This window comes from Haliaeetus leucocephalus, unplaced genomic scaffold (assembly GCF_000737465.1).
Source record: "Haliaeetus leucocephalus isolate CR32 unplaced genomic scaffold, Haliaeetus_leucocephalus-4.0 Scaffold646, whole genome shotgun sequence".
Classification (NCBI taxonomy): Eukaryota; Metazoa; Chordata; class Aves; order Accipitriformes; family Accipitridae; genus Haliaeetus; species Haliaeetus leucocephalus.
Window position 1 is genome coordinate 3,439,945 of NW_010973082.1, and position 26,726 is coordinate 3,466,670.

Sequence of the window (26,726 nt, forward strand, 5' to 3'; positions counted from 1 at the left end):
AGAGGATATGCGCTGATGTGGATTCTTCAATTCATATGACCTTGAGCTGGCACGGTTTTCTTTCCCAGTATGTTTTTCAGCTCTTCAGCAAATGGAGCAGAAGCCCTATGTAAAATTATCTACAATACTACGCAGCTACCTCAAATAGGGAGAAAAAGTGGTACGTGATTATTTAATTGTGCCATACTGTTTATGTACACAAGTGCATTAATATCCAATAAGCCATCCATCACTTTTTCATAACTTTTGAGTGCCTGGCCTTACAAGCCTGATAAGATTTCCTTAAGCATAGCTTTTGTTTGTGATTATTTGGGGGGCTTTTAAAACATGGTGAGGAAAAAAAGCTTGACTATGTGGCCTCATGTGGGCCACTGTCTGTATTATCATCAGTGGTGGAACCTTGAGATGTGCTGCACAGACTTCTGCACTTGAGATAATGGAGGGTAATGGATAAAATAATGATATAAAATGTACATGATGACATATGATAGAAGAGAATAAGCAATAGAAAAAAAAGTGTGATAACGTACAAGGAAAACATCCTATATATAGTAGGATCTGTGAGAGGCTTGAGAGTGTGCAGTAAGAATATAATACTTCGATAATTCTTCTGGAAAGCTCTAAAAGCTTCTGTTGAGAATATGGAACTGTATTTGCAAAGGCTTAAATTTAAAGTTTTATATCTAGCCAAGGGCCTAAACAGGAGTAGATTGTCACGTGAACAGCGTAAGTATTTATGCAAAGACTACACGTCTGTTGAACTTCAAGTCCCTTGTCTAGCTGACTCAAGGCATGAGAGCCTTCCAAAGGAAAAAAAATTACAACATTTATTTCCAATACAATGAATCTTTTTTATTTAATAATTACTATTATTCTTACCAGCAACTGAAACATTCCTGAGCCATTTCGATTGTGGCTTTCTAAGCCTAAAGTAGACACAGTAAAACATACATGCAATTAAAATTTAGCAGAGTTGTTACCAACAAGAGAAAAATCTCTTCCATTAGAAGTTGTCAGCAAGCTTAATGATAGGTAATCTGTTACTTTCTTGTACTTCAGATATGTATCTCTTCAATGTAAGTGGTTCATTTTCATATTACTGATGGCATAAATTTTAAATACGATTCTGTTAACAGAAAAATACTGCTACTTATTTACACAGTATACTGCCTATGTCAATGTTAAAATAAATAGTTGATGGTAACATAAACTTGTGTTTTACTTAACTGGCAATGACCTGCTACAGTATCAACATCATTGCTGGTGATATAAACTGTATAGCTGGTAAATACACAACATGTTCACTAAAGTGGCTTCATTGGAATTATTGTCAGAACAATATTTTGTTAAGTGAAACTGCCAGCTGCTTATGATATTTTAGGCCAGATTCATCAAGACAGTGGCCATCTTCAAGTCAAATACAGATCAGTAGGAGACGAGAATGGTTATTTGGTTTCAGTTATAAGCTCCTTTATCTTTTGTTCCAAAAAATAATAATAAAATAAAAGTTAGCAGAAGTTAAGAAGCAGCTAGGAGTATATGTACACTTCTGAGTGCAATACTGCAGTCAGTTATCTGCACCTGGATTATCTGCAAATGTTAGCCTGGGTGTTGGAAACAATCTAGCCATGGTAGCACAGGGCAATTCAGCCAAACTAGCCCATGCTGACCTTGCACTGCAGTAAATGGCTGTATTATTTTTTATTATTTTCATATTGTTTCATAGATGAATTATTTGCTAGCACTTAAATCTCAGCTTCTTTCGGTATTGTCTTCGTATAACCTTCTAAAAACACACCTAATCTTTTATTTCAAGAAAATTTGAGGTTGTTCCACTGCTTTGAGCTTCTCACTTAATAGCTGTTCATACGGATCTTTAAGCTGATGGTGTTCTCTGAGGGGCTAAGATGAATTTCTTCCTATGTTCTAGTGTATTTCTGAAAGGACAAAATATTACATTTTTGTTCATGGGTTTGTATTCTTGCAGGGGCAATTGCAATTTTAGGAATTTCTACAAGGTTGTTGTGACATCTAGAAAATGATTTTGAAGCCAATATCTGATGGTAACCTGAGAATTCATTTAATGGCACTTTTTTCTTTCTGATGTCATTGGAAGGAGAAATGTCAGTCAGATGGCTTTAATGAAACATTTGATCTATGAATGAGTGGAGAGGCCAGCAAGTCTCTGCAAGTTTCCCTTTGGGATTGCTTGCATTTCTAGACTTCAGAAAGTGCATATTGTGTTCTGTGGTTGCCCTGGATGCATGTCTTCACAAAGATGAAATAGTAATACCACAGTGACATCTTCCAGTTAATCACGTGGCAAACATACTATAATGTAGAAAACTGTTTCACATCATTCTGACTTCACAAATGCCTTAGCTGCAAAGGTAAAAGCATCCATTTTGTAAAGATTGATAGTTTTGTGATATAAATATCACCAATAGATAGAAAAGGAAAGAAAATAATCTAAAAATGGAATAGCAAAGAACAGTATTTCAGCCCTGTGTGATTATTCTTAATAATAAGTGGAAAACCAATACTAGTTTTATCTTCCTGATGTAATGAAATTACTGAATTATCCTTTCATTTCCACAGGTCAAAAAAAAAAAAAAATCAGGAAATTTGATCCTTCATAGGCATTTGTTCATACGAATGAATCTTAAGTCATTCTGTCTGTCTTTGCAAGAGGGAAGTCATTTTTTGAATAATTGGGGCTGTCAGGGCTTTGTGGCAGAGTAAAGGATTTAGAATAACAGTATAAATAGCAAGCCTCAAATTCAAACCTTCTGGCTATAGAAGAATATGTTGTGTCTCTTTCTATGACTTATAGGAAAAATGTAAGGTCTTTTTTAAGAAAACAGCCTTACCAAATTAAGGCAGCATACAGAAAGCTTGGTTCTCCAGTTTGTGCGAGCTCTGGCACAGAAAATGAAGTGACCTTCAGGGAGTCAGCTGCAGTTAGCGGATTATGAACCCAGTCCTATTGTTAGTGCAGCTCAAGAAGTCTACTAAATTTTTTTTCAGGCCACCAAGAGGCTATCAGATCTATAACGCTGTGTAGTCATCCTTTTTCTTGCTACCATATTTTGTACATAAAAAAGAAGTTGAGGAACGTGGAAGACTGATATGAGAGCTGGATCTGCTAGATTTGTACCAGTTGGAGTGAACTGTGACACACATTTGCTATATGTGGGATTCTCTGTGTTTGTTAAGGTAGTATATCTGGGTACTATAGGAAAAAACTAGCAAAGATGAATCCAAGGCTGAAACTCTGACTTCATTTCCTCTCTCCCACACTTTATAATTCAGGTGCTATAATACAAATCTGCTCTTTGTTCTCAGTAACTCAGGAAGAACTAGGCAATGGGAATCCTCTGAGTTGTAAAAAAGAGCTCTGACCCTTCACTAAATTAAATTGGATTAAATACACTGTTTGCCCTTTTGGAAGGCTTATTTGGTTGTCAGATCTAAGCTTTTGTATTCTATGTTGATGGTCATTATGTGTTTGTGTGTTAGAAATTATTGGAAGAATAAGAAAATAAAGCAATAATCAGTCATGCTTCCCAGACTCTGTAGTTTTAATATCACTAAGTGCCATGGGAAAATGACATGAAAACACTGTATTGTCATCCAGCAGCCTTGAATGCAGTCTTGCATCTTTCCTTTCCCTAAATGAACTTTGTTTTGCAACACTAAATCGTCTTCTATGTTTAGGCCTCACTTTATAAACATCTTAAATATTTTTGAATAGTATTTACTAATTTTGCAATTTAAAGAAACAAGTTGCAATCAAAAGTTTTAGATTTTTTAATTTTTTTCCCCTTTTTGGCATTAAATATTATTTTTGAGACCACTGCATTATCTGTTCTATTTTTTGTAATACCTGGGGTGCTTTTTCCTTATAAAGTAACTTCATTTATGTGTCTTAGTTGTTTATTTGGTGTGAGTTGTTTGCACATCCAGGTTATATCAGGTAGCTATTGAGCTATTCAGTATCATGATAAGAGAATGGGCATGTGACAGGTTTAATACAGTCAACTAGAGTATACACTTTTAGCATATAAACCCATAACTGCTGTACACAGGCATGCATCCCACTATGCTAGATTTCTTCCCACATATTGCCCTACTTGTCAGCATTTGTGCTCACAGCAAGACAACCATTTGGCTCCAACAGAAGTAACACTGCAAGCTTCCCACAGAGCCAAATTGATAGCTGGATCTCGGTGACAGTTGTGACCTGTTAAGACAGCAATTTCTCATTATCATCCTTTCAATCAAAAAGTAGAATTTTGTGCATTAATTTATTTGTTTTTAACTAATTGTATGCAGCCTGGGTAGAAGAAAAGATTTGAGAAGTACTGTTTAGCCTGGTTGTCTGCGGTGGCAGGGACTGGCATTGATAATCCAAGACTGGGGAGAAGTATATCATATCAGATCAAGGAATATGCAGCTGAAGAATATGCCTACTCTGCTGTGACACTGTGTAGCTTTAATTTGTCTGTCTGAGGTGCTGTATAGCAGTTCAACCATGGCAGTGAGGAATTCAGACTGCACTGCCTGCCCAGATAGCTATCTGCTTCTCAGGAGAATTGTGCAGTCCACACAGAGCACAAGGCAAAACAACAACAACAAAAAAGAGAAATAGAGAATTTAGGTTTTAAAGTTGGATAATTAACCATTGCCATTCTTTATATGTATTCATTCTATACAATGAATGTGAGAGAGGAAAGAATGCAATATTATAAAGATTAACAAGTGGCAGGAAAGTGACGGTGTGGATCCTGCAGTAACAGTTTGCCATGAGCTCCCATTAAACCTATTCCTGAACTACCTAGCTAAAATATTCCTAGACAAGCTCCAAGCCCCAGGCCCTGCTTAAAATACCTCATTCCAGAGTTTTCCCTGTTTTGGGAACACCTAGTAGGTAGTGTGACACATCCTCCCTCCCTTCCCTCCCCAAAAGTTTTCAAACGTGGAAGAGAGATTTACATTAGAGCAGATCTGAGAAACAGTGCACTTAAGTTTGTTAGATAGGAAATTCTTCAACATGCATTTGCCTAGCCTTTGAGCTGTAGAGTAAAGCACTGAGTATTCACATTAAAGTTTAGCATTATCTGGTTAACAAAACTGATAGTTCATAATGTTTTTAGAATAAAAAAATATTTCATAAAAATGTTTCACTGTCATGTGTCTGTAGAAATAGTAGAAACCAGTAGTGAGATTCATTCATGTTTTAATCTTTTTTTTCCATCTTTTTCCTTAATTATACCTTTTTGCGTTTCCTGAGGAATAATTGACAGCCACATAGCATATGTCAAATCATTCTATAAACTTGTCTGAATTCTTTATTTTTATGAAAAGTAGTAAGTTTATCAAACAAGCAGATGATGACCTAGAGGAAGGTCAAGCTATGTCAGCATGCAACAAGTTTGTGTTCTTGCTGTCTGTTCTTTCTGCATGCTATAAAAATTAAAAAACGTATTAAACAAAGAGCTTTCATTGGGTTGCCATTGCTACACCAACCATTTCCTCTCTGTAAGTTTGAACCAATGACTTGTTGGGAGTTTGTCGTTTGGGTAGTAGAAGGCCATGGGATAGCAGGAAAGGAAGCAATGATACCTTTTTAACTCTATTTTTAGACTGCGGTGAGGGGGGGGGGGTTGTTTAGCTTTTGTGTGCGTGTGGTTTTGTTCAGGTTTTTGTTTGTTTTTTTTTTTAATTATTGAGGTCTACAGCAGAATGCTGAAGATTAATTCTCTGACTTTTGTACAAAACCAGCTTTTTCTAATGTGTATGCATTTAGAGTCTTTGAGCTGTATGTTTTCCACTTTCAATGTGTGTCTTTGATAGCAGATTACAGCCCAGAGTACTTGCATAAACTGTAATCTCATGACTATCACAGAGCACTGTGCTGTGGTCTGAAGGAAGAAAACCAGGTTCTCTATAAAGAGATCTTATCTATTTATACAGTTTGTTCTTATGGTTTTCAGCTTTATTCCCTGGTGCTACTGTACGGCATGAACTCTTATACCCAAAGGATACGTTCCAAATGACGCAGCTGGCTCTATCTAATGAGGAAGTGGTTAACTTTGGAGTAGAAAGTGCAGAAAATCTGTTTGCTCACTTACGTACAAAGCTCTCCGGAGTCAACAGGAGACTCTTTCCATTGAACTCAACAGGATCTGTTCCAGCTGAAGTGGCCTTTTGGAAACTTCTCTGTAGCAGAAGGTCTGAACACCAAAGAAAATTCTTTGTGATGGAAAGATAGATACTCCCACTTACAAGTATTGAGGAATTGTTTTATCTGTTACTTGTGGTATGCAAGCTACTTCAGAAGAGTGCATAGTCCAGCACAGAACCAGGAGCTACTCATTCTTCTGCTGTCACTGGTGATCATTACTGCTATTGCTGGTATGCAGCAGAAGTAGGGCAGGAATATCTGTCCTAGAAGAGTTTTTTAGTTTTCTGGTATGTTGTCAATGCTTCATTTGTAGCATTGGATTCTCTAACATGCTGCATATCTTCACTGATAAATTGCCAGCTATGACTTACAGCTCCTGCATAACAAGACTGTAGGTATCTCTGCAGAACACAGAGGTATTTATTTGCTGTATAAGCTGGAGAAATTATATCCCATTTAACCCAAGCATTATCACTTTAACTCTGTTAGTATGGGTAACTTCCTTAGAGGAAGGTAATTACCATACTGTGTGTATGCTTATAATGATGTATTTTGACCGTGTGAAGTTTTGAGGGATTATGGTTGGACCCTTACAAATGTTTGAGTTTTTAATTAAATTGTTGGTTTGCAGTCCCTCAGTTTACTGGATTCATCAGAATAGTTATGTTGTATTATTTATAACACATTATGGCAGACAGTATGCATTACTTTGATATCAGCTTTAAAATTTTCACTGGCATTTTGCAGATATAATTAAAAGTGCATGTGAAAGAATATTGCATTTGAGATTTCAGTAGCAGGATTCTTAAAATTCATGCACTATAAAGATAGAACATATTGTAAATGGTTTTATTTCCCTAATCTTCGTAAGTACGATGAAACTGTGCAATTCTTCTGTATTGGCCAATATCTGCAGTTTTGTTGTAGTTTTCTGTACCTCCCTCTGTACTGTTTCCAAGTTCTGTTCCAGAGGAGCTGCTGGTTGTGTTTGTAATGTTCTAGACTTGCCTTACCGGATTTGTTTGGGATCTGACACTGGTCGGTAAAAACAGATAAGCCCTGGTAGAATGCTTAATGCTCTGATGCCATCTGTCAAAAACATCTGGAGACCATATAACTTCACATTTCTGGATTATGATAAAATTTAATTAAGCCTATAGAGTCCCTTGGCGGTAATTCTTTGCCTTCATCTTCCTCTTATTCTATATGTGGTATTGAAAGAATGTCTAATCTGGAAGTTTTGGAGTCTGTCAGTCAGGAATGTGGTCCTTCCTGGAAATTTTACTTAAACTTATGTGAGAGCTTCCATTCTCTCTTGTGCTGGAAAGCAGCAATTCTACTCATCTGTATATTGTAAAAGTACTTGCACATTCAAGGTGGAAAAGTTTTAAATGAAAGGTTCTGTATTCTGTAATTAGTCTACACAAAGACATTAGATGGCAGGCACATATTGTCTGGAGCATCCTCGCTTCTCCAGCATGTGCACTTTACATGTCACGGTTGCATTGTGTTCTGCACCAAACTTCAGGTTTCTTGCCCAAGGGTTTATTTGGCTGCAGTTTTGATTTTCCATAAGTTAATAGCAAGCAAACAGATTTCTACCCTAACTGTACTTACTGCATTTATTAAAGACTTCATGCATGTAGAAAAGTTATCAGTGCAAAAGTTGTAAGTTGCTACGGTAGTGACTTATTTTAACATGGGGGGGGAGGGGTGTCACTTGCAGATTTATAGAGTAGGTACTTAATTTGCATATGTTTGTTCTAATGAACTAAAATGGAAAAATTGTATCTCCTTTTGGTATTAGTTTTGAGATTTCAGTGTATTTTATAGATCTGGGACTGGGGAGGAAAGTATGTCTTCATTTCCTTCTTATATAATTCAAGTCTTACTCTCATGTACTTCCTTTCATTACGTGACTTTAGATAACCTTAATATCTTCATCACCCTAATCTCTAGGTTAGATGCAGAGATGCAGGAGTGACCTCAGCTATTTGCAGACACAGAATTGTATCTAACATTTTTATTTTCAGGATGCAGGCATAAAACAAGTACAGTTTAAAAATCAAATTGAAGTCAGTTTTATTTTAGAAGATCAAAAAGTAAGATGAAGTATTTGTGATAATGAAATTAAATAATCTGGACTGTGACCATATTTTTGTTTCACTGGGAGTAGCAAACAAAATTTCACTTTCTTTTGAATAAGATATCAGAAAGCAGGTTGGATTAGTCTTGTTCGGCTTGTAAATAGTAAGTACTAAATTCTGATACTCGGGTTTTTTTCATTTTAGATTGTGTATCCTAAGAAAGTTGTTCTTTTTTTCATATTTATAAGTAGAATTCTATTGCCTAAAATGCATCATAAGGGACTTGCTTGCAAGAAAATGTAACAGCAGAATTATTCCCCTCTGTGATTCTGACAAAGTTTATGGAATCCTTTGTAGTCTTTTTGGTGCTTCTAAACTCAAAGTTTACAGGCAAATTTATTTTTTATTTTTTTTTCCCTGAAAGCATCAAATTCTCTGTACTTGAAAGTTGATGTTTTGATATGAGAGAGATTTTTATAAGTCGCAAAAATGAGTAATTACTGAAGAAGAGTAATTACAGAAAAGAAGCCTGAGGGGAAAGAAGTTCTACTTAAACTTTAAGCAAATACCATTAGCCATGTAAAAAGAGAAAAATAATTTCTAAAAGCGTGAATAGATGTACACGTGTTTGGTCCATTTATAGTAAAGATAAACCTAACTCCCAAGTCCATTTCTGCGCTCTGTTGAATTTTGAAAGGGTCAAAGGATGTATGCAATTCTGAATACTCCCAGCTTAAACTGAGCTGAATCAAAATAAATAAGTTTTTAAAAATCCTGCACTTCAGAGAAGTTAACCTTTATGTTCAAACTCAGCTTTGTGGCTCAAGCCCTTTGATGCATTGCATTGTCTGGCTGTCCACAGCACTTCCTTTCTCTAACCAACAAAAAAGTGTTTAATATGCATGGCACACAAGTTTAGTTTCTCCTCTTTTTTTCCCCAAATGTTGTTTATTTTAATGAAAAAACACATAAGAGTTTTTACTGTCTGGTTTAATAAAGCAAGCTTCTCAATCACCATCACTAATCAGTAGAGAATGTTACTTTTCACTGTGAACGAAACAGATTCATGTGTCACCCTGTGTGTATGGCTAGTGCACGCTGCTGAAGAGAGATCAGTGACAGTGATCAAGAAGGAAGCCTACATTTTTCCATTCTGACTTTTCTTGGAATATCTGAAATGGAAATAGTATTTTCCTGGAATATCAGGAAAAGAGTTTGTGTTATTAAAAAAACTTCAGTAACGTCTACAAAAATTATGTTGAAGTTTTACTTCATTTTACTGCATTCTAAGTTAAAATTTTAAGAGATATACTAAACAGCTCCTTGAGCTTCAGCCTTCAAATTAACTACGATCTTGTGAATGAACTGTGGTTAACAAATAAAATATGCTTTTGTATTGACTTAGAAAAAACATCAATAGTATTTGATAGCTATCAAACCAGTTTTGCACTGTAGGGCAGAGTGAATTGTGCCTGAAAAGCAATAAGCTGTAATTAAGGCATGGCATATTTGTGGCTCAGTCAGAGGCAGATACTCATAAATAGGCAACAGTAGATGTGAAGAGTGTTTCTGTATGCATTACTGGCAGACTGGTTATAAGTGGTCAAGTGACATAGTAAGTCCCTTGTAACTGTGCTTTCTGGTTTTGTGAACAGAGGACGTTTTAGTCTCCTGAAAATTTATATGCATCCTTTGTAGGAAATATATGTATCTTCATAAATGTAAATAATATAATATTATCAGTATTGTTGTAAAAAATACATAGTGTAAACAGTTGAAAAATTTAACCAGCTGACTCATGTAAAATATTGTTAATAAAAACTGGTTCTTAAAAATTGTATGAGTTTGTACACTCAGGATAAACAGCTGGCTTTTTTCAATAGCACAGCTGGTGTACAAACATAAAATTACTACCATTTGAACAGGACATGAGCTATATTTGGTAAAACATTTGGATGAAAGCTGAAAATTTGCAACTTAATTTTCATTTATTTTAATTTTCATTGTACACCAAGCTGGACTTGCTCCTATTGATTTCAGTATCGCTCATTTAGGTTGTAAGCCATTATGTGCCAGGATACTCTAAATTTAGAGTAGGCTGTGTTTCTTTAGCTGAAAATACTAGAGGAGGATACTGTATGTCTGAACATCCAATGCATTGTTGCTGAACTGTCATTCACAGGAATTCAAACAGATAAAGTATCTTAAGGATGTAGTTTATTCCTTGAAAAGGCAAAGCAAACATGAAAGCAGTAAGAATTGCACTTCACAGCATGCAAAAGTCAACTGTTCCTGCTGCAACTGCTTGTAGGGCTACAAAAGCATGTTCCCATGAATTTGGGCAACACTAAACAAGACTGCTGATTCAAGGCAGCAGATGTGTAGCGCATTGTGAATCACAGATGCATGCAGGAATTAACTGAAAGAAAAATTCCAAGCTCAACTCAAAACTTTAACTAGTCAGATTCTTTATATATTACCAGGGTAAGTAACATTTATACCACTACGTGACTTGTACGGTTTTCTAGGGCCTCAAATCACAATAGTGCATCATATTTACATTCAAACTCTAAAGCCTTCTATAGACCTTGTTCATCTGTTGGTTTTTTAAATGAAATTACTTTAAACCATTCGTTGTATGCTAGTTCAGAAAGTACTGTTGCATTCCTGACAGGTCATTCTGTGTTTTCCTGTCTTAGCTTTAATTTAGTCTAAGGATTACTAGACAGGCAAATTACTACACAGGCAAGGTCTGTTCCCTCATTTGTATTGTGATGAAGCAATGGACATCCTGTAACAGGGACAGCATTTTGGCAGAATTTTAATCTTTACTATTCAATTGGAGTAGAAAGTTTTACACAGATTACTGTCCTGAGCAGTAATGGCATTAATCACGTAAAATCATCTGTAGACAAAATAACCCTTTGAAATATTTAACATTAATTCTCTTGCATCTATTATTTCTCCCACTGATTGTTAGTGAATACCATCTTGATTTCTCATATGGCTTCTCTTTCTTCTGTGCACATTTTTTCTCATTGCTGGGCTTTTCTGTATTGCCTTACTCAATTCAGATGCTTCCTACAACTGATTTTCAAGACAGACTACACCTCTAATATGTTTAAACCTAAAGACAAAATGACACTTAGAACTATGGCACTCACTTATCTGTGGCACCGCACTAATAATCTGTAATTAGATAAGGTCAGTTGTGTACATTTTTGGTGTTATTCCTTCTTGTAACAAGTCAATCCTTCTGTTGTTTCAGAAGGTTGATTGACCTTTTCTATAGGTAAAAAGAGATTTGCTTTTTAAGACAATAATTTAGACAGCTACCATTGCTTCTGGAGCTTTCTCATATTTGTGCTTCAGGGACAGCCAGTTTAAAATAACAGTTCATAAAAACTTCTTTGTGCTTAGGATGTTTCTACATGGCAAGCAGAATGCAGTGCAAAGGTGCCTAGTTTGTTCTAAACTTCTTAGCTTAGAAACTGTAAGTCAAATAATGTATTTGTGTAGACTCCACACTGCTATTCAGCCATGCTAAAGGAGGCTTAATATGGATTAGGTGGTAGTCTGGGTATCTGTAAGGCACTACACTAGGCTATAAGAACACACCCTTTCTGCGTTCTCTGTTTACTCTTCATGCTTTCCTTGCAGATTTTCCCAGCAGTCAAAAACCCCAGTACTCTTTTCACATGAGCCTAGCCCACAATGTGGTTATTTTAGCAGCAAAATAACTATTTTAGAAATATAAACTGCTACCTTCACACTGGTAATTTATGCTGCATAAGAGAGACTTCAAGTTCAAATTTACAATTAGTTTATTTTCTTCCTGCACATGGCTATCTAGGCAAAGAGAATGATTATTTTGGTGGCAAAAGGTTTTCTAACTCCTCAATGATTACAAGTCTGACTAATTTCCCTCCATAGCAATGTCCTGCCTTAAAACGTTGAGGTGGTGGTTAAGGAGATATTCACTTATATTGCTTGCAAAGTAGTAGCTCTGAAAGCCTGAAGTCCAACTGAAACAAAACCAGAACAATCAAAAACCTAATTCAGAAAGCAGGCCAAGTAGGAGCCCACAAATCCCCCAGTACATGAAACATCAAATACCAGCACATTGTGCATTCTTCTATGCTAGTTAAAACCAATCTAGGAATGTTAATAACAAGGAAAAGAAATCACCTTGTCAGAACCTGGAGCTTGTGTCATGCAAAAGATTTTCTAAATTATTCTTAATAGCTATGAATCATCATCTACACAAGTATGGTGATCAGAAGGCACAATCTTGGTGCTCTATCAGCCAGTGTTGTAATTGCGCACGTGCGAGGACCCTGCTTTAACCTCCAGTTGAGCACAAGGATGCATTAGGCTTCACCCATTTCAGAAGGCAGACGGAATGACGTCTAATAAAAATAATAGCATGAAGGTTTTATAGTCATTGAGTGAGATAAGAGAAACCACTTCTGGTTTAAGTAATTACTCTTTAGACTTTTTAAAAAAATTACAAATGTGTCTTGTGGTAAAAACACTGAGCTAGAAATCACTAGATTGAGGCTGAATTCCCTGTTCTATCACAGACATCTTTTTTTAAGGTTGAGATACTAATTTCTGTTTCAATTAATCAGATATAAGACTAATGTTTTCTTTGCCTGTCTTCAATACCTAACTGTAAACTTTTCATATTTATGGCAATGCGGGGCTTAGGTCTTGATCGAGACCTGAAAACAATGCTTTCTAACATAAAAGCAAAACACCCAACAGGAAACTTCAGTGTAACCTCCTAAACAATGATATTTACTCAAGCAAGTACGTTTTCAAACAAGTTATTCCAGACATAAAATATCTCTGTAAAATTGCTGTTAAGAGATTGCTTGGAGTGACAGGTTATGCATGTCTGGACAAGTTAGTTACCTGAGGATCACGGTGCTCGTCTCATGGTGGTACTTTGAGGAGTAATCAGAACCTGTTTTAAATAATTCTAAACATGGAAATTATTATACAAGTGCTGAATAATATTCCTATTAATCATTTTAGTAAAAAACTTGCCTGAAATGGAGTCTTGGAACACATTCACCAAGGAGCACATAAAGAGTCTTCCAAAAACTACGACTTGAAAATAAATCAGAAACATATCAGTCAGTTTTAAGATTGTTTTCTGTTAATGAGACGGCATTCTATAAATCGGAATTCCTTAATCAAATTGCTGCTATTTTGCTATAATCAATGTCCTTGGATTCAGTGTAGCTAGACAGATACAACTGATGATGAGGTTGATTCATTATATTTTCTTGCTAGAAGTAAATCTTTATGAAATTGAGGTCAAAGACAGAACACCTATTGCTGTCAATGGAGGCAGGATTTTGCCCTTTATATCTGCCTCTGCAAAGGAGCGTATTTGTGCATAAGTATAGATCTGTTTCAGTTTAGTTGTTGCTGGTTTTCTTTTTTCCCTGTTTTACCTTTGCAGTTTTCTGAGGACAAGACTAGAAACCACTGGCATGTTTTAGCATGAATCACTGTGTGAAAAATACTTTCCATTGTCAAAATGCAGTGTGCTGAACAATCATTACCTTTAATAGGTATAAAAGACATTAGGCATCTTCTGGACTCCAGCTTCTAACTGCAGGGAGGGATCTCACTACTGACTTAGAACAATAAATTGCATAAATTGAAATGGCAGCACCATCCCTGATGGTTTAGTCTAGTTATAGAAAAGTAAATGTAGATGAAAGGGTTCAACAATTCTTTTGAATATGAGAATTGCCATATAAGATGAAGCCAGTGATAAATCTGTTACATCTTCTGTGAGCGTTCAGATAAGAACTTCAAGGAATGGTATAAAAATTTCAGATTATGGACAGCTTTGGCATAATTTCTCCTTTGAGAGAATGTTACTTTTTACATTTCACATGAAGTTTGAGAGGTTGTGCTCTAAGACTAGTATTTGATCAAACACTGAGGAATAGTCAGTCAAGCTGAAAAAAATTCAGACCTGTTTGTACAAGAAGGAGCTTCTGCTGAAGACAATGGGAGTTCTACAAATGAAAGATGTGTAAGGGTGGACCTCTTTTTTTTTTTTTTTTTTTTTTTTCTTCCCCCACCCCCTTTTCTTTTCTTTTCCTTCTATCTCAAAAACACCAAAAAAGTGATTCTGGTCTCACTTACAACTTTAAACAAAATCAGATTGACCGTCATTATGCTGTTGCTAACATAAACCTTGCTTCTTGTATGACTAAACTCCCAATAGGCAAACACCATCTGCCTGTTGAAGGAAAAGAGAAGTCACCACTGAGACAATGTCTAACTCATTAGGAGTTGAGAAACATCAAGTCTACTACAAAAGCTACGTAGCAATATCCTTAGAAATCTCTAACTCCACATTCAGTGCATTTGTTTATTGAAGCTTTTCCTTTGATATTAAAGAAATTTTCCCCAATTAAACTGAAGAGTTTTCAAAGAAAGAGCTTTTCTCCAGAACCAAATTCAGATCAGGTGCCACTGCATGAAATTTTACTGACTGTCTTCCTTGAAACAGTATAAAGTCTCGGAAAATTGTTTTACAGCTTAGAACACGGAAATTCAGATTGTGATAGAGCAACATAAATAATAGTGGCTCATCAGTTTACCCTTGCAGGAGTAATGAATATTCCATAAATAGTAAAATGTTTCTTAAGTGATCCTTCTCCACAATATTGATAGGAACTTAGAAAAAGCTGTGACTTTTTTTCCAGGCATTTAAATTTCAGCAAGTTCTAAAAGACACATATTTGCTTTGGATTTTATTAATGTAAATTTTATTCATGTAAATGTTATGGAAGCCCTATCCCTGGAAGTGTTCAAGGCCAGGTTGGACGGGGCTTTGAGCAACCTGGTCTAGTGGAAGGTGTCCCTGCCCATGGCAGGAGCATTGGAACTAGATGATCTTTAAGGTCCCTTCTAACACAAACCATTCTATGATTCTAAATATAAACATACACTTTTAAAAAAGTTATTTTATCTGAATTAAGAGATGTGTACTCTCTGGTTTAGTAAAGTGCTGTAATTCTGGAAGTTAACTCTTTTTTCATCCTGCTCTAGAATGGTACTAAAATTTTATAAACTAGATAAAAACAAATGAATAGTACACAAAGGAGCTAAGTTAGCTTCTTTAAAGTATATGTGAAAGTATGTTTCTTTTGCAGAATACAGCTGCTTTCTAGCAGGACTGCACAGTCATTTTGACAGTTATGAAAGGTGGATATTTCCAGTTGACTGGTGTCAGATCCATAGGTATGGAAAGTCATCATCTGCTACATCATAGCAGTAGGATTCCTACAGAAGAGCTGTCCAGCACCAATTATGGTGCCTTCTATTTTCTTCAGCATCTCCCAAGTGAGAAGCACCACACTGAGCTGCCTTGGATACCTTCTGTGAGATCTTAGGTATAATTGGAGTGTGGGTGATTTTGAGTCTCATTGGAGATGTAGAACCTTTCTTGAAGCACTAACTGTGCAACATCTATAAAGCAATTTCTGCTTGACAACACCGATCATCATCTGAAGAGTGCAACGGGTATGCAGCTTAGCCACTCTTAACCGTGTACTCAGATTGATTTACAGTCTTTGTGATGTGATATTTTGTTAGTGTTTTATGGTAGTATGGGTCCATGAAAGAACAAGTCTCTGTTAAAAAAACATGTGGTGTTGATATAGGTGGATATCTCTGATTCATGATGCTGGAGCAAATGAATGCTTTAGTACAACCCCATTGTTAGTTGTCAGTGTGAACATACATTCATTTTGATGTTTCTGAGCCAATATTTCCAGCAGAAACTGAGACGTCTGTATTTGACCATTAAAACTGAGAGCAAAATTGCAACGGAGTACATGAAAGTAGGAAATCAAAGCATGCAGTCATATGTGCAATTATGAAACACTTTTCAGATATGTCAATGGCAACTAAAAGCCATAACTTTATGGGATAACAAAAATCTCAATAGACATCTCAATAGAAATATTGGCTTTATGGCAAATTGTCTCTGCTCGCCTAACCTTTTCATGTTCCACAGGCTATAAATTACTGATCTCTTTCTTTCCATTAGAAGATAAGCACCTTATCACCTTTCCTCCTTTCTAACATTCTTATCACTCCACAGGCAGTAAGCATCTTTACTCTCAGGTGGTCTAATTGATACATATCTAATTAAAAGCAAAGCATTTTTTCACAACTTGCATTCAGCTTTGAAGTATGTTGCTTTGATTTCAGACCTAAAGAACAGCTTCATGTGCCTGAAAGTTCTCCTTTTTCCAACTGTACTAGCTGATCAAATAAAATATACTACCTCTGTCCACAAACTTTACCTTGCTTGTGTACCATTGCTTTCATTTATTGTTAGTGAAAAAGAGAAGACAATTGTTCATTGAACTAGTTAAAAGGTATGTGTGAGCACTGCAGCCCTTCAGAGCCTTGAAGATTAGGACAAAATGTTCAAACATGGTGAGACAGAGAAAAACAGGATTCAGTAGAGACTAAGGTAGATGATTAGCAAGAAAAATAATTTTAGGACTTATCTCTTAAACAGGGACATTTTGTGTGAAAGAGGTACCAGAGATGAGAAAGCTGAATACATAGTCTGGAGATAGTGCCAGCATCAGATTGTTTACATAGCATTATTCTACTCATCATTTTAGTGAATGTCTTAGGAATATTTCTAGGTAGTGAGAGAGCAGATTCTCCGAAGTTATATAGGATATAAAGAGGAAAAAATGATCTTTCTAATTAAGAAAAAAAAAAAAAAGCCATCAATCCTCTCTTAGTTATGAGTAGAAAGGAGAGGAAGAAATATGTGCGTAATGCTGAAATTTCCAGGCAGTTCTAATTTGCATAGCTGGCACTTATGTAGAGATTTAATATTTTTCAAATGTTACAAAGGTCACACAATTAATTGACCTGACTCACAAGATATTTGCTGGTTTTATGATAACTAAATAACTGTTTGGTTTTGGGTTTGGGGTTTTTTTTTCCCCTAGTCCTCTTTTTTACTAGTTCCAAAAAGTTTTAAGAGTGGGTTATGTTCTTCACTGTGAGGAGATGTTTGAAGAAAAGTAATGGGGAAAAAAAAAATCCACTGAAATGACCTAATTAGATAGAGGAAAAGAAAATAGATCCAAGGTACATCATCCTTCCCCTGGAGCACCCTTTTGCCCCTAAAGAACCTTTTTATAAACTTGAGGTGTTTTTAGTACTTTCAAATTATCAGCTGAAAGGCACTTTTTTGATGCAAATCATTTGATTTCGCTGTTGTAGTGTGTGGCTGGCAAGGAAGGAGGAGGTGTCCATTCAGTGCTAGGAGAAGGGAAATCCCTGTCCTCTAAGCAAATGATCCTGCAAGATGCAAGTTCTAAATTTCTCACCCTGTGGCCTGCCTGCTGCAGGGCAATGAAAAGGGGTTATGTGGAATATAAGAACTTCTGTAGGGAGCCCTCCATGATCCTATTCCTTATCATTTTGTTTAGTAAGACTCTCTTGTTGGTAGCTGTTAATAAGGTTTGTGATGGTTTGGGGTTTTTTTTCCCCAGCTAATTGCTCTTTTGATTTGGGCTTTTGGGGCTTTTAAAAGTATGTGATAGAATTGCTGTTTATAATATGTAATAACCACAAGAATCTCGTAGAGTTTTCTGAGGTTAGACTGTCACTATGCTTTTGTTTGCGTATGCTGAGCTAGTACTTGGCAGCTTGTGTAGTAGTGGCTCAGCCATTCTCTAAATTAACAGGTTGTTCTTTGTATTTGAAGTGATTGATGTGATTGAAGTGATTAGCATGTATATGCCTAAATATACTCCCGGGGAGAGAGGGATCCAAATGGAGAAAACTGGATAGGTCCAAAGACAGTTTGTTGTAAGAACCGTAGTACGTTTAAGAATGTGGAAAGGACTTAAATGAGAATAAAATCTCAGACCAGAAAATGCATGGAAAAGTACAATTTTACTCTAAAATCTTTGCTAGGAAGGTTCATGGATATACTTTTTGTTATATTTCTCTGGAGGCAAAAGCCCTGGTGTAGATGCAGACATACAGGGGAAAAAAAATCAATTGCCAGTACAACAATTTATTTTTCTGTGATAGCAGTGTTGGATCAACCCTCCTGGGTTTTGACTTCCTAAGTAACTCAAGAGCCTATAGAAAAAGGATAAATTAAGTGCTTAAATTAATTTTAATAATATTGCCAAATTACTCATCTCAAACTTCTTTTCTGAAGGACTTAAGAGTCTACATAGCTTTTTTTCTTAAGAGCTGGTACCCCTATTTCTGCAAATCAGCAGTAGCTATCCTGAATCTTTTTGCAGGGCTTTGTTATTTGGCACATGTTGGCATGACAGGGGGATCCTGTCTCCCACAGAACTTTTAGAGTTCACCTGCTGGTTATAATCCCCTTGCATGCCAGCACATGGAAGCAGTAGATTAATTGTTTATTTATTATTAACTTATATATTTACAAATATAGTAAAAAAAGTAAAGGACTGACCTGATTCTTTACAAATGTATTCACACGGGTTTTGTTATTTTTTTCTACAAGTGACACCCTGTTCTTAATAAGATAGCAGGAGGACCCTGACTCATAGAACTGAATGAAACTGCAAAATACTGTTCTTGCCCTTGAACTACCTTTTATTTGCACATACTGCTGTATCATTGTATGACATTGGCTTTTGCATACACGTGTATTACATAAAGCTAATACATTGTTCTTGATTTTGCTTTGCAGTACAGAATTGGACAGCTGTACATGATAAGCAAGCATAGCCATGAGCAAAGTGACCGAGGTGAAGGTGTGGAAGTGGTGCAGAATGAACCCTATGAAGATCCAAACCATGGCAATGGTCAGCTAACAGAAAAACGCGTCTATCTCAACAGGCAAGTGCAATAAAACTGTTTCTCTCAGAATGGGCTGCAATAAAATTTTGAAGGAATACCCCTTCTAGGCAATAGCCTTTCTGTTTCAAGTAGAATATGTTCCCATGAATACATGTTGCTTCCTTGTAGCCGCAGGAAGACGGAGGGTGGGATAGATCAGTGGCTTGAAATAGATTAGTTGTCATTTCTTCTAGAATATCTTTTCCAAGAGAAAGAATTATAACTTTAAGTGAAGGATGTACTGAAAATCAGAACTTTTTTCTTTTACCCTTAACTGTTTGTCATTTTGTTTTCCAAAATTGGGGGAGGGAAGCCAAAAACTAACAACCAGAAACAACAGACACCCCACCTCCAAAAAACCCCCAAAACTTACAGATCAGAGATGGTTTTTTATATATATATATATATATGTTTGTGTCCTATGAAATATATTGCTCAATCTGTTCCCATTTTTACTACTGCTGATCTAATTGAGTATTACTGCTTTTCTGAAGCTCTTCTGTTCCCCTGGGCCTGCTTCGTTTTATTAAACTTATGCTCTGCAGCATTTCATAGTGGGAACAGAAACACTATAGCTATTACTTCTACATTGCAAGTTACTCTGCTGCAAACCTGACATATCTAGCCTTAACTCAGGCTAAATTGAATCACCGGTAATGTTGCACATGCCCACACACACGCGAGTCCACTAATATATATGTTGCCAACATTTAATATTATTATGATTGTAACTCTGTTCTCTTGCAGGCTAGATACAGGACTTGGGAAAAATCAATAAATGTGTAGAGCTCCCAGAAGTTGTGGGGTTTTTAACGTTTCTGGATATTTCTTTCCTTCATGTTAAAAAGAGATAAGGCTTAAAGCACTGAAGAGCATATTCAGAATTACCACTTTAGGGTAATTCAGAATAATCACCAAGGACCGTGTCCTAGAAGGCACGTACAAGACATACTTAGGAAGCATGTAGCTTCTGGTAGTGCAGGCAATGGAACAAAGGATCTCTTACCCAAAGACAGGTACGAACATTGACCAAGAAGATCTGTGTGCCTACAACTTGGGAAGTTTACGTAAAACTGGTGGATGTTTGAAGTCAGGCACATTGAGTTTAATGATAATTATGAATACTCCTTGATAATCATCATCAGATTTGCTATTTGAATCTGGTTTTGGTGTCACAATACTACCAGATATTTCAGTACTATTAAAGCTTTGTGGAAAGGATCAGCAGGTTTTCAGGCAACTATGGATGTTGCTGAGAGTCCAGGATCTCTCCGGAAGTCTTCGTTCAAGGAGACATGCTGCCATACAAGATGATCTGAAAACTTCTCTGCCTGCCTTCCTTGATGAACAGGACTCCTTACACCAGTACAGTTTTTTCCCCCATCTTTTCTTCTTCCAGGGTCCACCACCCTAATAAACTTGCTAGCTTTGCTTCACTTTATTTTGCTCTGGACTGATTTCTCCTGAAGAAATTTGAGTTTATATATTTCAGTGATGGTTTCTTGGAAAGATTTGTGCATTATTTTCATTTATGTTTTCTTGCCTGCTAATACTTTAATTCTTGCAGAGGGTCTTCTTGCTTAGCAATGGTTTCAGCTGGACTGCCTTTAAGAAACACTTCCTCCCTGTGTGCTGAAAGACTGAACTTCATCCGGGGAAGGAAGAAATTAAAAAAAAAAAGTGATCCACAGACACCTGTGCTGCCAAAATAGAAATGCTGTACTTTCTTTCTCTGAGTGGACCCATGGAATAATTAATGTGTGTCTAAGACTGTGACTTGCTGGCAACTCTGAGTATAAAGTATGTTTTGCTCATAAAATTATTTGCTTTGGAGATGTGCTGTACCAACGAAGATAGGTAGACAGGCAAATACCCTAAAAACAACAATAACAACAACAAAAAGTGCAAAATGAGCAGTTGTATGTTAACAAAGATATTACTAGTAAAATTTTCTAGTATCAATGTAAGCTTTAGTTACATTCAGAATTGTTTACTGCCTCTTCTCTCCTGCTGGAGCATTGTTTTCAGAAGCTGAAATCTCATCCTCTGGTATTTATCATTTAATAGGCATCAGAGTAAAGTTTAGCAGGGGTAAGGGAGGGAGCAGAGAGATAGTCATAAAAAGGCACTGACAGAGGCTGACAAAAGATCTGATACAGTGAAGTCTGTTATGCAGTATGTAAAATGTGGCTTAAAAGACTGTACACAAAAAGGTTTATGTAAAGAAAAGAATCTGGGTTTGAGCAATGTCATCAAAGAGCAAAAGTCAACGCACTTGACTTTGAATCTTTAGATAATGTACTAACATCTGCATTTTGCCTCTGGACAAATACAAAGTTTATGTGTAGCTAGATCATGGTTAAATAAGCCTTAGTGATCCAAACTGTATTTTCCTCAGAAATTTGCTAATATGGAAAGGTAATTTACTTTCTGCACACAGTTATCTAAACATAACTGTTTCAAACATTTACACTTGGGAAACTGATGTTTGAAAGCATCTACTTTAGTTTAGTAAAGATTCAGTCTTAGGCTGGGTGATCTGCTCAACATATTGCCAGACTAACACAATTTTAACTGAGTCTCTGAAGTAGAGTGATATTTGTGGTCTCCAAAGGTCTGCCTTCCTTTGAGTGACTAGTATTGCATCTTTGTTACTGGCAGCTTCAGTGATTACAACTGATGTCATTAAGAAAGGGTTGAAAGATGAATTTTCACGACCTTGCCTTCTTTTTAAAAATGTATGTTTGTTCATCACTTCTTTGGTACCCTGGGTGACCAGAGCTCTGGAAATGAGAGACGCAAAATCCATGGTAAAGAAAATGCTCCTTCTCCTCCATAGTATTATTTAATTACCCTTTAATGATCTTTCCATGTGCTGTATCCACATCTTTCATCTCTTATTCTACTGCTGTTGTACCACCGCATTGGTAAGTTCTCTTGGCAGATTGAGGTCTGAGCTATGACATCGGTTCCATTAATTCTCTTCACTTTTGTGATTTACTTTTCCCATCAGCAAAATGGGACTAATACCACCTACCAGCCTCACAGAAGTGTTTTGAGTGATTTGTTAATTTTAATATAAAAGCTTCCTACTCAGGAGTTGGTGTTGGTAGTGTGGGAAAAACTGTGCACTAGGTGACTTGAATGTAAGGGTTTGTGTGCCAGCAGAGAACACGGAGGAAGAAGAAACAGTCTCTAAGAAGAAATAATGGAATCGGGATCGAAGTGGACTGAAATCACGTATTTACTCATGACCTCTTGTTAGAGAGTGCCTCCCTGTGGTTAAGGATACTGTGCAACAGTTACACCTTGTATGGTCTAACCTGCCGGGTTCATCCAAGACCAAAGGTTTGAGGCCATAAATTCTTGAAATCTGCAACCTCAATTTAAATCTGATCAGAAGTTATTGCACTGGCACCATATTGCTCGCTTTGAGAGGGGAACAAACAGACTTGGTTTCATATATGCGTGTGGAGAAAGCTGAGACAGAATGCACAGTCATGAGCTGAGATGTGAAGTATAGGTATTGCTGTATCCTGTGAAACACATGTCAAATTATGAGCACATTTGGAAGTATCTTCTTTTCTACAATACTTATGAGTCAGAACATACTCTAATTTTATATTTTCTTTTTATTTTCAGCAAACTGCCTAGCTGGGCTAGAGCAGTTGTTCCCAAAATATTTTATGTTACAGAGAAGGCTTGGAATTATTATCCTTATACAATCACAGGTAAGGAATAAAGCAGAAATTATTATTCATGTGTACTTTTTGGATAGGTTAGCTTATCTTCAGAAGCTCCAAGTTAAATACTGAGCCACAGATACCAAGTTTCTTTAACAACTCTTGTTAAACTGCATATATTTTTCCATCTTATGTTGACTGATATCAGGAAATAGAGATTATAGACTACGTATAGGTAAAAACTGGAGTGTTGTATCTATGTAATTTCTTCCTTGCAAAGAAAACATCAGGTGCTTAGATTCTGTGCTGACATGTACCCTTTATTGTCCCATAGACTTCAGTCAAATATAAATCAGCAAATTTTTTGATTATTAATGTATGTTTACTGTAAGGATCTTGCATCATTGTTTTATTTCACATTTCTTTTTTTTCTTTTCTCTCATCATTCTTTTTTTTACAAATGGACAATTGGAAATCAGAATACACAGTAAGTTTTTCTTCCTCTTTTTATTCTAAAGATAGAATAATTATGTGAAATATGGTAGTGGAATCCAAACTGATTCCTTCTTAATATAACTAATACATAATGCATTCAATAGCGGAACTTTATTTTAGCTATTTGTTTAAGAAATTTAAGGTTAGATTTGAAGTATTTCTGTGGGGATCCTATAAATTATTTACCTTATTTTTTTATCACTTCAAAATAATTTCATCTATTTTTAGTCACTAACTATAACAAAGAGAAGCTTCTATAAAACAGGGCAAGGCTTTTAAGGTTCCAGTTATTACGTGGAGACATGAGAACATATTTTATTTTATTTATTGTTTTATTAACTTATAAAATGCTCATCTCTGGTATAGTATCTGGGAAACTGTACAATTTGTAGACAAAATTAAACATAATCTGGGCACAGTGCCCAGAAAAATCAACTATTCCCTCTAGCAGAGCTAAGGCAAAATATAGCATATAAATCATGAGAAAAATTGTTTTAAATGTGCTGGCCTCAATAACATACAGTAAGTTTTCAGCAGCCTTTGGAAGATGAGGAGGAGATGGTGAGGATGTTCCAGGTGAAGGGGCCTTTGAGAAATTCCTGCCTTGATTTAGTTTGAACTTCTGACTGCAGATAAAGCATAATCCACTTGTTTTTCTTAACTCTGCAGTGCTCAAAATGTTTGTGCGGGTTTTTTTTAAAACCAGTAAAGCATACAGAGGGGAAAAATATTTTAATGTGATAAATGTGAAAGAGAAGAAATAAAGGGTTTTAAGGGTTCGGCTCTGAAAGCTGGAGACTTAGAGTTGAAAGTGTGATAACTAAGTTTAAAAATCCAAAGTACCAAACTGTTCTTTTCAATATATACTGAAGATACTTATTACATATTCTGCTTTATTTCATGTTTAAAAATCATTTGATTGTCAGAGGAAACCCAAATGTCCCATAATGGACAGTAGTAATGAGGGGACAGATTCTTCGCTATTTTTGTAGGAAGATAGCTTCAGTAGGGCCTATCACAGTTTACATTAATTAAGGGTTTACCCTTCGATAACAGGTTTAATCTTAGGCTGGGAAGATGACATGCTATGTTGCATCAATGTCTGTTACTTACACTCTGTTGTATATTTTTTCTTTAACTGAAAATCAGTTTGGATTTTTTAATGCAATTTTTTTTTTCTTTAACCGAAAGAGACAAGTAGGAATGATTAAAGGGGTGGTAGCAGACAGAAATACATGTCTGAATTTGAAATGCAGTATATTATCTAAAACCAAACAGCAACGCTGTACTCGTAGAATTTGAATCAGGAGGTGATCTTTATCTAATCTGATGAGACAACACCTGGAACACATTTTGGTGAAGGTCTGTAGAAGGTATACAGCTACAGAGTTGTTCAAGAGCATCAGCAAAAAAGATTGCAGGGTTGAAGAGACTTGTAAAGAAAAAATAAATTGGTCTACAAACATAGAAGGTAGGCAAAACAGTCACTTAGTGACGGTATAACTGCCTATGGGATTTGGGGACTAGTTACTCACCATGGTGCAAGGAAACAGAACTAGAAATTTTGGGATGAGATTAAGGAGACTGTACTTCAGACAAAAATCTAAAATATATTTTAGTGGAGCTCATAGACCATGATATTATATTCAAGGGAAATAGAGAAAGTGCCTTTCCTTCAAACTGTTGAATCTAGAATAAAAACGTTAAATATACCTCTGAGAATAATTCCTATCCCTGTCTGGAATATTTCTCTAAATTTTGATCTTGTATATTCATTAGAGAATTCTAAAAGAAAGAATAAACCCATAGACATTGCCCAAAATATGCAAGATAGCTTGGAAACCCTGTTCTTAAAAATGGTAAATTTCCTCCAAAGGGTCTCTGGGACATCCTAAGAATTAAATTCAGCCTCATTTCAAGGAAAACTGTTTCTAAAGGTAGGCCAATCATTGGATAAATAAAGAGTAATCTTATGAAGTCAAGTACATACTGCTATGTAGTTTGTTCACGCCTTACTTAACCTCGTAAGTTCCACTCTAAATAAAGAGCAAGGATGTTAAAGGCTCAGTAGTGCTATTTCAGTGTATGTTAGTGATTTGGAAGAGGACGTGAACAACAGACTGAATCTTGCTGATAGTCTTAAGGTTTTTCAGTTGTAAAATATGAAAGCTGTTGAGAATTTACATTCAGGCATATACACTAGCCTTCAGAGATTCAATGCAGAATAATTTCATCAGTCTGGTTTTCCTGTGTAGTATTATGGATTTCATAAATATGTCCTTCTTAAGGACCTGAAATTAGGACATCTTCTAAGAAAAAAAGCTTAGCAGGCATTGAAAATAATTTCTAGAATATTGTTCTCTGCAATGGTGGTATAAAAAGCCAAGAGTGATTGGATGCATGAAAACAGGAATGGAAATTAGAGTGTCATGATGTTAGTACTCTATAATCTGGGTCCAGTTATGATGGCATCTGCTTTAAGGAAGGGTATTTGTTACACAGCAAACCCCTAAATTTGACAGCAAACAGCAGGTCTACTACCAAGTCTTGATAACTATATTAATAATATGTAAAGCAAACGACACACTTAAGATAATGAGCTTAACAGAACTATTGCAGAAGTGATGCTTTTGTAGTGTATAATATGTGAAATATTGTAATGTCAGGAGAGCATTTTAACATCTACACTATGCTGTTTGTGGAGGAGGGCCTCATTAAAACTACAATACAAAAGACTTCCTATCAGGAAGATGAGACGTGGGTAATGTCCCAAGAAATGCCGTATCAAAGCTTGAGCTAATCTTTGCAAGCTTCCTGCTGACATTGAGAGGGAGGAAGAAGTAGAAAAAATACTTTCGAAGCTGAAGCCAAAGGAAGTCATCCAGATTTGGGGGTACTATTTAGAGAATAAGATACTCTATAAAGTTCAAACCCTTGTTTTAGTGGCTGGGGCATTACTTAAGAACTGTATGTGAGAAAGTCTCTTAAACTTAGAACAGGAGTTGCTTTGGTTTTGATCTTGTAATTAGAAACCTGACAAGATATCGTGCTAAAATAAATGTTTAATTTTTATTCATAAGTTCATTTAATATTATGATTAGGTTGATGTTAAGCTCATAAATTTGGGATGCTGTATTTGGGAGACAGCTGAAAGGGAGCCCTATTGAAGTAACTCCTAGGGTTTCCGCTCTATGACTGATTACAGGACCTGGGTACTGGTGAGTGCCTCCTGTCAAGCTACACATGCTATTGGGGAATGGGTGTTGCTAGCTGCTGGCTTTTAGAAAGAATTCCTTTGCTAGTGACAGGCTGAAGCCTTTTTCGCTTGGAGGATGGAGGAAAGATGCCTTGCAGCTCTCCACAAACCCTTATGTG

The 26,726-nt window shown here is 36.2% G+C and overlaps 1 protein-coding gene across 3 annotated transcripts in view; it reads left to right on the forward strand.

Annotated features, from left to right (window-relative positions):
- The window catches only part of PITPNC1 (phosphatidylinositol transfer protein, cytoplasmic 1), an 85,768-nt gene that overhangs the window by 20,541 nt on the left and 38,501 nt on the right, over nt 1-26,726 (forward strand). For all 3 annotated transcript variants that reach the window (XM_010578611.1, XM_010578612.1, XM_010578610.1), the window contains 3 exons: nt 19,025-19,173; nt 22,816-22,904; nt 23,336-23,343. In XM_010578611.1, coding sequence (XP_010576913.1) covers nt 19,025-19,173; nt 22,816-22,904; nt 23,336-23,343 — 246 coding nt within the window. The remainder of the gene's footprint in view (nt 1-19,024; nt 19,174-22,815; nt 22,905-23,335; nt 23,344-26,726) is intronic.